The sequence below is a fragment of the Piliocolobus tephrosceles genome, chromosome 14 (genome assembly GCF_002776525.5).
Source record: "Piliocolobus tephrosceles isolate RC106 chromosome 14, ASM277652v3, whole genome shotgun sequence".
NCBI lineage: Eukaryota > Metazoa > Chordata > Mammalia > Primates > Cercopithecidae > Piliocolobus > Piliocolobus tephrosceles.
The window spans coordinates 78,982,343-78,999,910 of NC_045447.1; the positions used below are offsets into that span (position 1 = coordinate 78,982,343).

General features: G+C 34.9%; 1 protein-coding gene and 1 pseudogene across 4 annotated transcripts in view; one reads left to right on the forward strand and one right to left on the reverse strand.

The window, feature by feature from the left end:
• RFX3 (regulatory factor X3) overlaps window positions 1–17,568 on the forward strand; it is a 311,034-nt gene that overhangs the window by 55,651 nt on the left and 237,815 nt on the right. For 3 of the 4 annotated variants that reach the window (XM_023213190.1, XM_023213191.2, XM_023213194.1), the window contains one exon: window positions 2,450–2,503. The exons of the other annotated variant lie outside the window; for it this stretch is intronic. In XM_023213190.1, the coding sequence (XP_023068958.1) occupies window positions 2,500–2,503 (4 nt within the window). In that variant the 5' untranslated portion in view covers window positions 2,450–2,499. The remainder of the gene's footprint in view (window positions 1–2,449; window positions 2,504–17,568) is intronic. 4 annotated transcript variants of the gene reach the window in all.
• Window positions 1,598–2,276, reverse strand: LOC111543317 (annotated as a pseudogene).

A 17,568-nucleotide genomic window follows, 5' to 3' on the forward strand; every position in this document is an offset into this window, starting at 1 on the left:
GTTATTCTGTTGGATGTCTTCATTTATAATTATTAAAGAGCTACTAGTCCAGTATTTTCATTAAAAAATTAATATCATAAGTGAATGGAATTCTTCAGGACCTTAGAAGAAGTTATGGATATCACCTTTCCTTGAGAAATAATTTTCGTGTAAGAGGGAAGATAGATTCATCTTTATGTAGGTTTTAAAATACTTTCTCAGTTGCAAGCCTTTATGTATGATATAGAGATTAGTCATTTACCTACGACTGACAAATAACCCTGATTCCCTGAAAGAAAGCCTTGGCTCAATGATAGACTTAATTACACGTGTGTGTGTGTGTGTGTGTGTGTGTATTTCTTTAGATTTAGATATATCAGCTCTCTCTTAGAGGTTTCCAGGAAGTGGGCATAAACTCTTATTGGGCTTTATAGATATGAATACCTCTGGGGATTGGATGGACGGTGGTGTCTAGGCTTTAAGTCTAGACAGAAAATGGTAAGTATTTGTAAATAAAAGGTCCAAGGATGGTAGTAAACTCTGGATTATTCTGTTTCAGGGATAGAAACTTGTGAAATGTTTGATCTAATATCTTTGACTTTGGGCAATAATTTGACCACAGTAGATGATTTTCCCAACAAAATAGACTCATTTCTTGATATTTACATTTTGCCAGTGGCTCTACTTACTAATCACCTAGTTATCCTTGAATCTCTTGGTATTTTCAAAATTGAATCGTTATCCAGTGGCTTCCGTTCCTACTGCTACCACCAATTCCTAGATTATTATAGTAACTTTAGGTTAGTGCAAAAGTGATTGGCAAAAGCCACAGTTATTTTTGTGCCAACCTATGCTAATAGATTTCATTTTATCTATGTTCTTTACGTTTTAATTCAACCCGTACAACCTAGCCATATGCATTTGACTAAAACTTTACTTTTATTGCATCACATTTTTTTCTTTTAATAATTTATTATTTGCTTGAGAAAATGAAGAGGACTAAAGGATATAGCCAGTAGAGCAAGACAAGGAGCATAGAGCTACGAATAGGAAGATATGGGATTTCTGCTTTGGTTTTGGCTATATGATTTTAAGCATATGCGTATACCTTCCTGAGTTTCTGTTTTCTATTATTTAAAATTATTTGTTGCCAAGATTGGTTAAAATAATGATGTATAAAATTGCCATGAGTTCTTTAGAACTCTATTTTCCTGCTACAGAGTAAAAAGACAAAATTTCTTAGTCTGGAATTTCTTTTCAAATAGCTCATTTCAGTGCTATGCGTGGCATATAGTAGGTACTTAATAAATGCTGTTTGAATAAACTCTGTGCTTCAAATCTTGTATTTCTCTCTTATTTTCCCACTTAAATATGTTGTCTCTACTCTGATCACTGAAAATGTTGTTCATATGGTCACAGCTACGTCATTCTCCTGTTCTTTGCCCTGCTCCGAATGCTGTCCTTCACTTTTTTTTTTTTCAAATCCTGTTTTTTAGGAATAGTCAAGTTCCCCCATCTCCTTTGAGTCCACTTTTGCTTTTTCTTTTTTTCACCATAGCAATACTTACTGTCTTTCCCACTTACTGCTCTGTTTTGAGATATATGGTATCTTGTATTATTAATAAAAATGCCCTGTTTGTATACCTTCTCTTCTTTGTATACTGTAAACTCCTGTAGAACAAGAATAATAGCTTTGATTTTTGTAATTACTCTTTAAGGATATTTCCATTGAACTTGTAGTATATCCAGATTAACATATGGGTCAAGTGCAGTGGCTCACATTTGTAATCTCAGTACTTTGGGAGGCCGAGGCAGGTAGATCACCTAAGGTTGGGAGTTCAAGACCAGGCTGGCTAACATGATGAGACCTTGTCTCTACTAAAAATACAAAAAAAAAAAAAAAAAGTTAGCTGGGCGTGGTGGTGCATGTCTGTAATCCCAACTACTAAGGAGGCTGAGGCAGGAGAATCACTTGAACCCCGGACGCGGAGGTTGTGGTGAGCTGAGATCATGCTACTGCACTCCAGCCTGGGAAACAGAGTGAGACTCTGTTTCAGAAAAAGAAAGAAAGAAAAACAGATTAACATATGATGAGAAATGGTTTGTATTTGCCACAAGATATTAGAACAAGGATTGGCAGGTTGTTAGAAGTGAGATACTAAGATGCTGTCAGACTACTAGGGGTAAAGAATTCAGATTTCAAGGGCTTTGGGGAAGGTTCCCCTCTGGAAAAGAATGACCTGCATATTGTTATGAGTTAGTGATTCTTCTATTTTAATAAAGCACTCCGTTAACATATTGTTAATTAACTGTTCCTTAAATAGGAACAGTTCATTTTATACCAATATTGTTTTTGTGTGAATATAAATTAAGTGGTAAAAGGCATAGAGTCATAGGGATGAGAGAGACACTTGCTTTTCCACTGATACCTTTTGAATTTTTTTTTCTTTTTCTTTTTTTTTTTTTTTAGTATTTACATTTTTACCTGTTCAAATCTAACAAGTTGGAACTGTTTCTTGGATGGGTAAGTTATCAAACATTCCCACCAGTGTAAAAGTCCTCAACATATATTTAATTGCTTTTATTTGTTAAATCAGCTTTATTGGGATGTCATTTACTTACAGTATAATTCACCAATTTTAAGTGTACAATTTGATGAGTTTTAGCGGATATATACAGTTGTGTTCCACCATTACAACCAAATATGGATCATTTTCATCACCCCTAAAAGTTTGTTCCTGCCCGTTTGTAGTCGATCCTTTACCCTATCTCCTTGCTCCTGGCAACCACAGATCTACTTTATATTACTACAGTTTTGCTGTTCCTAGGATTTTATATAAATGGAATCATGCAGTATGTAGTTTTTGCACCTGGCCTCTTTTAGATTTTACCTGTATAGGGATCAGCAGTTTGTTCCTTTTTATTGCTGAGCAGTAGTTTACTATGTGGCTATACCACAATTTGTTTATTCTGATTACTATTTGTTGGAATTTTTCTTTTTCAGGGTTTAGCTATTATGAATAAAACAGTTATGCAGACACAGTGTTATGCAATATAAGTGTTTTTATGGACATATGTTTTTATTTTACTCGGACAAATGTGTACGAAGCGATTGCTGAGTCATATGATAAGGGTATGTTTTAACTTTTCTAAATAACTGTCAAACTGTTTTCCAAAGTGGCTGTACCATTTTGCATTCTTACCAGTTGCTCTATATCCTTTTCAACGCTTGGTATTAACAGTTCTTTTTATTTTAGCTATCATTCTAATGAAGATGTAATGGTAACTCATTACAGTTACATTACTTTTTATTTCCCTAAAATGATTAATTGTTTGAGCATTTTTTCATGTACTTTTTGGTCATTTGCATATGTACTTATGTAAAGTGTCCAAACCATTTCCCTATTTTTTATTTTCATTTGTATTTATGAAGGCAGGAGTGCAGTGGCATGATCACAGCTCCCTATAGCCTTGACTTCCCGGGCCCAAACAATCCTCCCACCTCACCCTCCTGAGTAGCTGGGAACGTAGGCGTGTACCTCCATGCCTGGCTAATTTTTAAACTTTTTGTAGATACTGGGATCTCCCTATGTTTCCCAGGCTGGTCTTGAACTCCTAGGCTCAAACAGTCCTCCTGCCTTGGCCTCCCAAAATGTTGGGATTATAAGCATGAGCCCCAGTGCCCAGCCCCTAGTTTTAAAAAAACAGTTCTTTTTTTCCTTCTTACTGAGTTCTGTATATACATCTACATATTCTGGGTACAAGTCCTTTATCAGAGATATGTTTTCCAATTTTTTTTTCCAAGTCTGTCGGCTTGTGCTTTCATTTTGTTTAGTGTGCCTTTTCAAAGAATAAGCCTTTAATTTTGATGAAGCCCAGTTTATTGATTTTTTTCCTTTGTGCTTTTTGTAGAGTGTTAAAAGATTTTTATCTAAATGAATATCATTTAGATTGCCTTGTATGTTTTTCTAGTAGCTTATAATCTCATATTTAGGCTTCTGATACATTTTGAGTTAATTATTGTATATGATGTGAGGTGTCGTATCTTTCCAAATGGGTATGTAATTGTTCCAGTTCCATTTGCTGAATTTCAAGACAAGAATTTTTTCATTTAATTACCTTAGCATTTTCATTGAAAAATTAATTTACCATATATATATATGTGGGTTTATTTCTATTACGTTTTTAAATTACTATCTTTATGACAATGCCCTATTTTCTTGATTATTATAGCTTATAGTCTTACAGTTAAGTAATATATAAGTCCTCCCACTTTCTCTTGTGTTTCAAAATTGTTTTGGTTACTTTATATCCTCTACATTTTCATATAAATTTTTAAAAGCCTACTGGGATTTTGATTGGAATTGCATTGACTCTATAGATCTGTTTCAAGAAAATTAATATATTAAACAATATTGGGTGTTACGATCCATGAACATGATATGTCTCTTTCTTTACTTAGGTCTTTAATTTATCTTACCAGTGTCTTGCAGTTTTTAGTGCATAATTCTTGCATATATTTTTTGTTAAGTTTATTCCTATTATATGTTTAATACTATTATAAGTGACATCACATGCTATTATAATGCTAGCAATGCAATATTAGCAATGCTAGTATTGAAATACAATATGACTAGTATTGAAGTATGGTACAGTTTTTATATTTTGACCTTGTAACATTGCGGTGTACTAAATGCACTATTTCTAATAGGTTTATTTAATTTTTGGTAAACTCTTAAAAGTGTTCTGCATAGACAATCATGTTGTCTGCAAATAAAGACAGTTTTTACTACTTCTTTTCTAATTTGTGTGCCCTTTATTAATCTTTCTTACCTTATTGCTTTGGTTAGGACCTACAGTGTTGAGTAAAAATGGAGAGGGAGGATATTTGCCCTCTTGTATTAGAAAGAAAATATTCAGTCCTTCCCTATTAAGTATGATGTTAGCTATAGTTTCTTTCTGGATGCCTTTTATTAGGCTGAGGAAATTCCCTTCCATTCCCAGTTTGCTGAGGGTTATTTATGAGTGAATGTTAAATTGAGATGACCTTATACTTTTTCTTTTAGTCTGTTAATCTGGTAAAATACCCTGATTGATATTCTAATGATAAAGCAACCTTGAATTCTGGGATAAATCCCATTTTGTCATTATCTGTTTATATGTATGTTGCTGAGTTTTATAGGATTTTGTTACAGATATTTTGTTATTTGTCTTTCTAAGGGATATTGTTCTGTAGTTAAATTTTCTTGTAGTATGTTTATCACTTTTTTCTTTTTTAAATCAGGATAACACTGGCCTCATAAAATGAGTTGGGAAATGTTCCCCCTTTTATTTTCAGGAGGAGTAAACCCCAACTTAATTATGAATTGGAAAACACAAAAGTTCACTTGTGGCACTCAAACAACTTAGTTCTTGTGACTGAAATAAGAAATATTTTAATATGTATTGAAGGGCGTGTTCTCCCTTTCAGATGTTCTCCAAATGATTATTTGTATGTAAAAACAAAAAGTAAAACAGAAAATAAAACAGCTTATGTAGGTATGCTTATATAGGCATTTGTAAAAATTGATATGCAAATTAAAATTTAATAACCTTGGATATTAATTTAATATCAATAAACCGTAGATATGGTATATGAAAATATATACACAGAGATGTTAATACTTACATTATTTTGTTTTTGTTCATGTAAACATTTTGTGAAATCTCTTGTACATTCTCATTAAGTCATACTTTGTTTATATTTCAACTTAACAACTTGTCAGTGGTAATTGTTACGTTACATTAAATTAAAAAAAATTCTTTTTCTAGCATAATATTGTTCTACTAACAGTTCTTTGTGGCAAGAAACTATTCCTTGAACATGCAGTAGTTTTTAAATTGTATCCCATTTAGATGAGAAAACTGATAGATGTATTTAGATTGCTTAGTCACTGATTTGACCTCCTTGGGTGATTTTTTACATGTTGGTGTTAAAACTGTTCTATTTTCATCCAAAGCGCATTCTGTGAACTTTAGGATCAGGATGACAAATGCTGTCTACCATCTAAAACGGTATCTGTTAAAATTGTTTTGGATGATTGGGAAGTTGGATTAAATGAATAAAAAGGGTGAACTTTATTGGGTGACATACATGAAACTCAACTTACATTTTTATGTGATGAAAATAGTTTGTTGCTCTCTTATGTATTTAAAAAATATTAGAATTTTAACCTTGTGAAGAGCTTTGTAAACATTTGCTACGTATATTTTGTCTACCTAGTTTTGATAAATATTATTGATATTAAGTACATATTTTAAATAAATAATGAGAAAAAAGAAATAGTAAATCTCAGCGATGGATGTTTAAAACGTACCAAAAAATACCAGATTTTATAAATATTGATAACCTGTCATCTTGTAAGAAAAATAATCTGTGAGAACATTAAATACATTAGAGTAAGACTATAAGAGAAGTATTGAGAGGCGTTTATAGTTCTCTGTTAGACATATAATAAAAATATGTTGTTGGGAAATTGGTTAAGTGATTAGGGAAGCGTCTTTTCTTACTGTAGAAATAAAAGCATGCATACTTGGAAATGGCAAGAAAATAGTACAGTGTTGTGAAGCTTTTTTTGATAGTGGGCATGTAGCTTTTAACTAACTAAGCCTGAGGTGGGGTTGGGATGGGATTAAGGGAGGTAAGGTACTAGCTCTGAGAGTCTGTGAAATCCTGCTTCATTTAAAGTAGACCGAAATGAACTAAGTGACATGAATAAGGTTTTACAATGACTGAGTTTATCAATTTCAAGTTTAGAGCTAAGAAAACTAAAATTGAACATTGAAAATTATATTTTTTAAAATTTGGTTTATCTTACTTGATGAGTACAAGGTAGAGGAAAACTGGGCAAATAGGGTGACTGTTTTATGGAACAAGGACTTTTTAAAAATAATATTAAATCTATTATGTGATGTTGTTAAAATATTAGATTTAGTTTCATCCATGCATAGATTGAGGTGCAAGAGGATTTGTGTTCTTAAATTGGTGTTGATTTAATTTGCATCTCATAAGAAAATTGAGCATATTAGTAAAATACAATGTAATTTGTAGAGCCCAGAATAGATTTAGTATCTTTTCTAAGTACCTGAAATGTAAATTTTAGGTTTTATTGGCCCCTGCCTTCCATCGTTCAATTTGTCACATTCCCTACAATAAAGCTTATGGTTTGTGTATTCATATCTAAGCTGGGTTGTAAGCCAGAGTAATGATAGAAGGCAAGAGGAAGATCCCAGATTAGGGTCCTTTGATATGTAACCAACCATCTTTTTTAGTTGAACATTTGTTATAATAAAGTTTTTTTCCTCCATCATGTCACTGTATCATTATTTAAAACCCCTTTCCTTGATTACAAAAGCAACACATACATTATGAAGAGGAAAGGAACTACACTCATACTCTCACCATCCATGGGTAACATAGATACCCTTCTTTAGGTAAAATACTTTCAAAATGAAATTTTGTTAGAGTCCTTATTGGAAGATGTCCTCTTTTAAATTCTACCTTCCATCAAACTATAACTTATTCTGAGTAAAATGGATAAGAATGTAGTAGGATGAGATAACTAGGGGCTGAAGTGATACTTGAAGAGAAGATTGAGAAGGAAAAGAATCCCCATGAAATTACTGAAGCACAGAACAAAAAGGGAAGAGCAAAACAAAAAATTCTGACCCTCACGAGTGTGTCTATGGAAATGTAAAGTTATATAAATAAGTATTGTTATATATTATGTATACTTTCACTTATTATTCATACCATTTATTTTGATTTATGTCTCTTTTTAGTTAGCTCACTGCATCCAAATGTAAAACAGTGTCTTCATAATAGAGGAGTGCCCAGTAAGTGTGCCAATTTTATGTTTTCCAGTCCTTTATTCTCAGAATTTAATCAGTAGGATCTTGTCCTGAAACTTACCACGTGTCTTCCACTTTTCACAGATGTGATTGGGGTAGAAATTCTTCCTGTTTATCTGAATGAGAACCCTTTGGTAAAATTCCTTTGATTCTGAGATAACTAGATGAAATGTGTTGCATAAATCATGTCACAGCAAACAGTTGTCACCTGGCACTAGAGCTTGATGAAATTTAAAAGTGTTGGCTCATTGCCTGTAGTGTTCAGTTACAGTTCTATAGAAAGTCTGTTTGTACAGATGAAGCAGTTCTTGGTGTAATGCAAGATTCATCTCTCAAGTGATAGGGCGCATATGAGTTTATTCCAGAGATCTTTACTCTGAGCTCCCAAGACGTACTCAGGGGGCATTGTTTTAATTTCTCATGGCTCTCCCTTTGGCACACTTATAAGAAAATGAACAGATCTTCAATTTGGTGAAATTCTTAGCATTTGTTTAATTCAGTGTCTGCTGCAATGCAGGAATGTTTTCAATACTATTCTTGGCAGATAATCAAATTTGAGTTTTAAGATGCTGCTTTTATCTGTAACTACTTATTCCCTGTCAGCTCTTGTCTTCACTTTCTTCTACTACCAAAGTTTCTACATCCATCTTTACTTATTGGTAGTTTAGTCTTATACTTAGCCTTTTCTTACAGAATAACAAAGATCTATTAAGCATGTGTAGATAAAGGGTAATGAACCCATGTTCATTGAATCCAGAAGAAACTACAACTGCAGGACTGTATTCTTTACACTGTGGCAAACTTTATTCCTAAAAGCTACATTAGATTTTGCCATTCCCAGGCTTTAAAGCCTTTGTCACCTATAGGAAAACATACAGACTTTGGGGGTCATAAAACAGGCGTATATCTGCTTTAAGAAAAATCTCTTTGTTTCTATTTCCCACCCCCATTACTCTTCTGCTCCATAGGTAAATTCTGATGTTTCTGATCTGAATCTTTTTATTTGTATGTGTCCTTGTAAAACATGTAGATTAATTTTGTGTGCAGACAAATACTGGACGTGCCTGTATTTTAAATTTGCATTATTTGTGTTATGCTCCAGACATTTTTTATTTTGACCTCAGCACCGTTTTAAAGATCTGTCTGTATCAGTGGCATACATCTGGATTGCTACTCCTAACTGCTGCATAGTATTCTTTAGAGAACATTTGCTTTGTTTTATTTATTCTACATATTGGAGACTTACATTACAAGGCCTTTTTTATAACTGACCCCATATTTTTAAGTTATCTCTTGGAATTACACTTCATGCACCTTAAATCCTAGCTGCATCATTCCTGTGTGAAAACAATGTCCTTTTTTATATTACCATGCCTTTGCACATGCTGTTCCCTAGGATACTTCCAGTCTTCTAATGACTGCTTCCTCATGACTCAACTCAGATGTCATTTCCTTGATGAAGACTTAAGCAGCTGTTTCATGCTTGAGCTAGTTGCTGTGTACTCTGCTCACACAGCACTTATTTTTATCTTGGGAATATAGAAGCCTACAATTCCACCTAGCAGTCTATATATCTGTCTAGATTCCTTGAAGACAGAGACCAGATGGATCTCAGGTATCTTTGTATTCTTTACTCTAGTTTGGTGAATTGCGTATAGACGGCAATCAGTAAAACATTCATTGAATGAGTGAATTTGTGTGGAGTTCCTTAAAGTGAAACACTGACCATATAAGCAAAAATGGTTCTCATAAATAAGAAAAGGGTGGGACACAAATACAAATGTCATATAAAGCTGAGAGAATGGCATACAGGAAGCTGAATCCTAAAATGAATTGAGGCTTGTAAAGATACTAAGTACTGGAATATGTTATGTTCAGATCATGAAAAAAAATAATAATAAAAGAATAAACTACTGGTTGGGACAGATGTAACACTGGATAGTGGAGTGAAAGCAGAGTTATGGAACTCCTGGGTTTTTAATTTCTCTATCAAAAGAAAATTCAAGTTCAGTAAAGAACACTAATGACAGTAGCAAGGGAATTGAAGTTAAGAAAGGTAAAGCATGATGAGAAAGCACTTTTTTGCTCTCAACTAGTTAATGTCCTAGGATTAAAAGACTTGCAAATGTGAATGGTTAGGTAATCTTTGAACCATTATGACCAGTAACAGAGATGACAGAAAACTAAAGATCATGGAGATACTGTTTTTATTTTCAAAAAAGAGGGAAAAAGGTAGAATTCTGCTATTTTAAGATTAGTAGGATTTATGTTTATCCTTGGGACGATTCTTTTCTTTCTTTTTTTTTTTTTTTTCGGAGATGGAGTCTCGCCCTCTTGCCAGGCTGGAGTGCAATGACGTGATCTCGGCTCACGGCAACCTCCGCCTCCCAGTTCAAGCTATTCTCCTGCCTTAGCCTACCAAGTAGCTGGGATTACAGGCACATACCACCACGCCCAGCTAATTTCTATAGTAGAGACAGGGTTTCACCATGTTGGCCAGGATGGTCTCGATCTCTTGACCTCATGATCCATCTGCCTCAGCCTCCTAAAGTGCTGGGATTACAGGCATGAGCCACCGTGCCTGGCCCTTGGGACAATTCTTTAATTGATAATTAGATGACTTGTGAGGACTTACCTAGAAAAGGAGCAGTCCTCTAGGGACCACATGGGCTCACTAGGAGTGTGTCATGTTAAACGTGTGATTTTTTTTTCCCTATATATGTGGAGTAAGTTGATTTTAGTAAGGTTTCAGACAGTGTCTCATGAAATGTTTACAAAATATTTAATAGATGGCCAAATTGGGAGTTGGGTTATTGGGCCAGGTAAATTAATGGATGGTTGAAATATTTTGATGAATGAATTGATGTCAGCTTGGAGAAAGGTATTTCCAGTGACATGACGTCGCTGTTTTTCTCACTCTGTTCTATTAATCATTTTTATCATGGACTTGGATTAAACAGACACATCATATTTGCATATCACATAAAGCTGGGAGCAAAAGCTAATAGTTTGGATGAAGGAATTAGGATTGAAAAAAGCTTAGCCATCTGAAGTGATTGGCTGAAACTAAGATGGTCTGTAATAATGATTAACATAAAATTTTGCATATAGGTTTGTCAAATTATCATACTAGCCACGAATCAAGTGGATATGTTTTCAAGGAAGTTCATGTGAAAAGACCTGGAAAGTTGTGGCTTAACTGTCACTGCCATGTCCCACAGTGCCATAGTTTGAATGTGTCTCCTCCAAAAGTGAGATGTAGAAATTTAATGGCCAATGTGATACTATTAGAGCGTGGGATCTTTAAGAGATCATAAGGTCATGAGGACTCCTTCCCTTGTGAGTGGGAGTAAGACTCCTGTAAAAGCAGCTTTCCACAGCCTTCAGGAGCTTGCTTTTCTGCCTTCTGCCGTGCGAGGACACAGTTTTCCTCCACTCTGGAGGATGCAGCCCTCACCAGACAACCAAACCTGCCTACACCTTGACTTCCAGCCACGGATTGTCAGATACAAGTTTTTGTTCTTTGTAAATTACCCAGTCTCAGGTATTGCTCTGTCAGCACAAACTAAAATACAAGTGTAGACTGTTTTAATAGAAGTGAAGTACTTGGAATGGAGAAGTGCAGTCTCTGTACTGATGATGAGATACCATTGTATTCATTTATGGTTTCCAGGTTTTAAGAAGTATCTGGGAACTTTATTATAAAAAAAATCACGAAGAATCAGAGTGGTTTTCTAACGTAACTTTTGTGTGTGTAGTGTAGAGAAATTATTAGAATAATAACTATTTTCAGATATTTAAGGCTGAATTAATCTAGTTCTATATTTGCTCAGCTTTTAAATCATGTATCTATTAGCAGGCTGAAAATTGTGCCAAGCACTGGGGATATAATAGTGACTAAAAACCGAAAAACTGACCTCCTTTTTACTCTTTATGGCACTGACAGTCTGATGGAAAAGGCAGACATTAACCAAGTAATTACATGAGTAAATGTAAATTGCAGCTATGGTAACTTCAGTGAAGTAGAAGTATACGGTGCCATGAAAAAGAGTATATAGTAGGAGCATTTGATTTGCTTAGTAAGGTAAGGGAAGGGAAGGGAAGGCTTGCCTGAAGAAAGAAAGAATATGCACTGACTAGGTGAACAGGGGTGGAGAAGGATCTAGGGTGAGTAAGCATGGTGCTTAAGAAAAGCAGTCTGTCTGATGTGCACAGAATCTGCTCTAAACCTGAAATGGTAGGAAGGGATGAGGCCACTTAGCCTGTAAAGACCTTGGTAAAGAAGTCTATTCCTTACGTAGAAATAGTGAAAAACATTTGCTGCTCTTACATAGAAGACTATCTAATTTAAATTTGGGAAGATATTTCTGGCTACAGTGTGGGGAATTGACTAGAGAGGATTTGGTAAAACACCTAAGGAAGAATTCCAGCTGGGTGGACGAGGGGGCATTGTGCTGCAAGAAATAGGACCTGTCAGGGAAAGTGGAATTCAGTTCTGAAGATGAGGTGGAAGACTATGAAGATACATTTAGGGGCAGGAGGCTTGGGTATGCATCTCAGTTTTACCACTCATAGCTTAGTGGCCTTGTGTAAATCACATTATTTCTGTGTCCCTGATTTAATTGTACCACATTTTTCTCATAGGTTTTGTTGAGATTAGATGATTTGATACACATGTGAATGGCTTATAAACTGTGAAGCATTATATAAAATGAAAGATTTGTGGGGAAAAAAATAGTCAATAGCCATTATTGGACAGGGTAGCGTAGTCATAGAATGGGATTTCTTCAATGGTTCCTAGTCTTAACTAGTTGGAATAGATGATTCTTTAAGATTTTTATCATTGTAGTTTCAGATTTCCCTATCTCTTCCCAGTTGCTTTGGAGCATTTACTAACAAGGACAGCCTAAACACTTATAGCAGGTCCATGCTTTTTGGCTTTCTAGTGGCAACCAAGTAGCTTGATGTGATTTTAAATCAGTTTTACACATGGTCTTTCTCTTATATGTTATCTCAGATGTAAGAGGCAGTTTAAGGAATCTTGTAGCAAAATCTAAAGCAAAGAATTAGAAAGTATTAAAAAATTCTCAATTTATCTTTTGGTAAGGTAGAACATACATATCTGAAGCTACATTCAAGTACATAGAGATATACATGTATTTTGAGTGTTGCCTGTGTGTATGTATGTTTTTGTGGGAAACTATGCAAATACAGATCCTATGAGTAGAAATATACCTTTAGTTTTTGAAATGATTTATTTTACAACCCAAGATAAAAGAAATCAGGGTAAAATATACTGTTTAGCTACTTTCTTGAGGCAGGAAAGGAATGACATTCCTAATTCATAGCAAAGAGTGCGTGTAGGTAACATTATTTATTCACATATTTGTGCACACAAAATCTACTCACATATCCATTTAAACAGCTAATATATTTATATGTACTACTCTAATCTGTATTTTTACTAAAATTATTTATGTATCTTATCACTAGTCTCAAAAACCAATGCCCAAGTTAAATGTGAACATACCTTTTTTTACAGTGAACTAAGGCAAAAGGCTGGGGTATATTTAAAAATATATTTAAAATATTTAAAAAATCTAAATTTATGCCATCTTCTGGGATAATGCCAAAGACAATTTCAACAGTAGCCAGTAGCACTCTGCACAATTAAACATGTTTTATGTCACTGTTCTTAAATTTTTTGTTGCTTTATTGCTCATTAGAATTACTCTTTTTTTTTTTTTTTTGGAGCCAGAGTCTTGCTTTGGTGCCCAGGCTGGAGTGCAGTGGCACCATCTTGGCTCACTGCAACTTCTGCCTTCTGGGTTCAAGTAATTCTCATGCCTCAGCCTCCCAAGTAGCTGGGATTACAGGCATGTGCCACCATGCCTGGCTAATTTTTGTATTTTTCGTAGAGACAGGGTTTCACCATGTTGGCCAGGCTGGTCTCGAACTCCTGGCCTGATCCACCCTCCTTGGCCTCCCAAAGTTCTGGCATTGCCAGCATTACAGGCATGAACCGTCGTGCCCAGACAGAATTATTCAATTCTAAGTAGGTATGACTTCTGCATGTATCTTAGGATTTGGGGCATTTCTATGCAGAAGAAATACTGTTCATTTTAGTTAGTGGTAAGTATTTAGTTCCCTAATGAACTAGGAATAATAATTGCTGAAAGTCTATTGCATTTGGTGGGTGTTTACACTTCGGAGTTGCTTCTGGATCCATAGCTGAGTAGAAGACATGACAGAGTGATAAATCAGATCTCCTCCACAGACTTCCATTTATACTGATAATGACCATAATAGATGTGCCTGCTACTAGGCTAAGAAATTTACATGTGTTTTTATTTAATCTTTCCAACAGTCTTATGGGATGTGGGTACTGTTATTCCTGTTTTGCAGATGAAGAAGCTCGGATTTAGTGAGGTTAAATAACTAGTAAGGAGAGAGGGCTGTGTTCCATCCTAAGTCACTTTTGATTCCAAGACTGCTATGCTATTTTGAAACAGCTGATTTGGTACAAAAGAACTTGATTGAAATCATTTTAGTCTAATCTCCTGGAGCCATACTACTGTCTATGGTACTGTATTAAAAAGAGATAATACACAGATAGCAGATATAAAGGTTGAAATCAGAAACCTGTAGTATTCCCTGAGTAATAGTGGGTTTCTTGTTGCTTTTATAATAAGTTTTTAAATAGCTAATGCATACACATAGTAAAAAATAATTCAGATAGCCAGAGTGTCTATGGAGTGTAAAGTATGTCTTTTTCCCACACCAGCCTCCTATTCCCCCAGACAGAAGCAACCATTGTACCTAAATTATGGTTATTCTTCCAAATATGGTGTTAACATGAATTTATTTTTATTTTTGTTTTTTTTGCCCAGGCTGGAGTGCAGTGGCACAATCATAGTTCACTGCAGTGCCAAACTCTTGAGCTCAAGCAATCTTCCTGCCTCAGCCTCTGTAGTAACTGGGACTAGCAAGCATGTGCCACCAGGCCTAGCTATTATTTTTATTATTTTATAGAACTGGTGTCTCCCTATGTTGCCCAAGCTGGACTCGAACTCCTAGTGTCAAGCAGTTCTCCTGCCTTGGCCTCCCAAAGCACTGAGATTAGAGGCTTGAGCCACTGTGCCTGGCCAGTAGTTGGTTTTTTATAAAATGACATTTGAGCATCAATTCTTAAGAAAACTAAAAGAGCCAGATCTTGTACCAGATTGACATCTGAGTGGGCCAAGCTAGAGAAGGCTGGAGAAGGATGCAGATGACACACTTTCAGTGATGAGAGTGTCAGATAGGGTGTCAGCATTACCCACCGTCCCCATAGGGGTAACAGAAAGCCCTTGCAGCAGGTTTGCCTGGTTTCATAGATGAGAAAATTGGTTATTTAAGTCATGTAGATAGTTGCAGATAGAGCACAACTCGGATGCAGAAATATGCTTCTCATTTTTCCAATTCTATTTCAGCACAAGTGACCTGCGGATTTGAGAGTGTAACAAAGAATTGTACAATTGAAATTGTACAATCCCAAAATTGACTAAGGGTTTCTACTGGTAAGCTAAGTAGCAAACTTCAGATAACCAAAGTCGGTAGCAGATATTAAAAAAAACAAAACAACTTTTAAAATACACTTTTTTATTTTAGAATAAATTTAGATTTACAGAAAGCATGTGAAGATATTAAACGGAGTCCCCATGTATGCTACACCTAGTTTCCCCTATTATTAATAGGTTTCTCCACTATGAAGTTACTCTGGAAGGAAGTCACTATATTGCAGCCCACACATAAGGAGTGGAAGATTATGTTCCACTTTCATGAGGGCTAAGTAAATTATTTGGAATGCTTCTACACAAGAGATATGTCTCTCATTCTGTTTATTTTTTCAGTCAAAACTTATTTATTATCTTTTTGAGGCTCTCTCTGTTGCCCAGGCTAGTGTGCGGTGGTGTAATTGTAGCTCACTGCAGCCTAGACCTCCTGGGCTCAAGCCATCCCCCTACCTCAGCCTCCTAGGTAGCTGGGACTACAGACACACCACCATGCCCTGCTAATATTAGTAATTTTTGAGAGACGGGGTTTCACCATGTTGCCTAGGCTGATCTTGAACTCCTGGGCTCAAGCGAACTTCCCACTTCAGGCTCCCAAAGTTCTGAGATTGCAGGTGTGAGTCACCATCCCCAGCCTCAATCATTTACAAATATAAATATGGCTCATGGATTATATCATTTTTGGGTTATAATCCAGTACTACAGTTTTATTGCTCAAATTGTTCCAGCTTTGGCCATTGAGAGCTCTTTTAGTTGGTTTCTTTATCTCTTTAACATACTTTCATCATTGTGTTTTATTTTTGTTTTCTTTTTTGAGCACTTCTTCACTTTCCTACACTACATTATGCTCCAGATTTGCCTTTTATATTTCCTGCTTCACTCCTAGATTCAGCTCTTTTTCCATGGAATTCTGATTCTTTTTACTGGAAAATAGTATTGGAAACCAAGATCTGGGTGCCAGTTGCAATTGCAGCTCTTTTAAAACCAAATATTGAATAGAAAAGGAAGTTTTAGCCATTTTCCCAGGCAGTACTAAATTTAGTCATTGTAATAATTTATTTAATTTCATTGGACTGTAAAATTTGCATGAGTGAACTGAATGGAATGATCCTAAGGATTTTTAAGGGAAAATTCTAAGAATTCTTATTACTCTTTTCTGCTACTTTTTTAAAAAAAATTCTGTACTTGATATCACTTGATTTGATTTTTTGTGTGTGTCCTTGACCAAAAAACTTGAAGCAAAACTTCAAAACGTGGTCATCTGAAGCAGGTTGGGATTAACTCTGGATTATTGGAAAGACTTTAAACTCCATTAGGAAAATTAACAAGCATGTAGTCTATGAAAGACACATAATTCATATTTATGTAAAGAATAATACTTTCTTCCACCTTCAGACATCTAAGATTTTAAAAAATGTTCTTTTTAAAAGAAAGAATAGTACTTACTTTTGTATCACTAAACATTTCAAATTTGTGTGTTGAACAGATGATTGGGGAGAATCTTTTGTTAAGGAAAGAGAAAAACAAAAAAATAGTAAAAAAAAGAACAAAATGACTTCTCAGCACAGTTAAAATACATTTTAACTATGTTTTATGTTGTTTTAAAGAGACATTCCCTCTTATATATTTTGTCTTTCTGACACCAGAATTGAGATTTTCTTAATCTAATTGAGATTTTCTTAATCTGGGGTATTTTCACATAGATCAAACAACTCATTTTTAGAGGTTTTAAAGGGATTTATTTGTATGTGTGTGATTGCAATCTTAGTAGTACTGATGAACCTTTTTGAAAGCTTATATTTCAATTTTATTTTTTTCTCTGCCTTGCCAGGCAAATATTCTCTTTAGCATCTACCATTTCAATAAACAAGTTGAATTTTACAGCCCATCCAGCAACCAGGTCAGTAGAATCATAGGATCTGATAGGTGAGTGCATAAACTATAAAAACCAAAATCATTTTCAAAGAATTAACCAAATGTTTTTATCCTGGGCTACGATGATCACTATTTGTCCCAAACTATTTTAATTTTCTGTGTCTTAGGTTTTTTTTTTTTTTTTTTTTTTTTGAGACAGGGTCTAGAGTGTGGTGGTGTAATAATAGCTCACTGCAGCCTCAGTAATTGTAGCTTCAATCTCTTGGGCTCA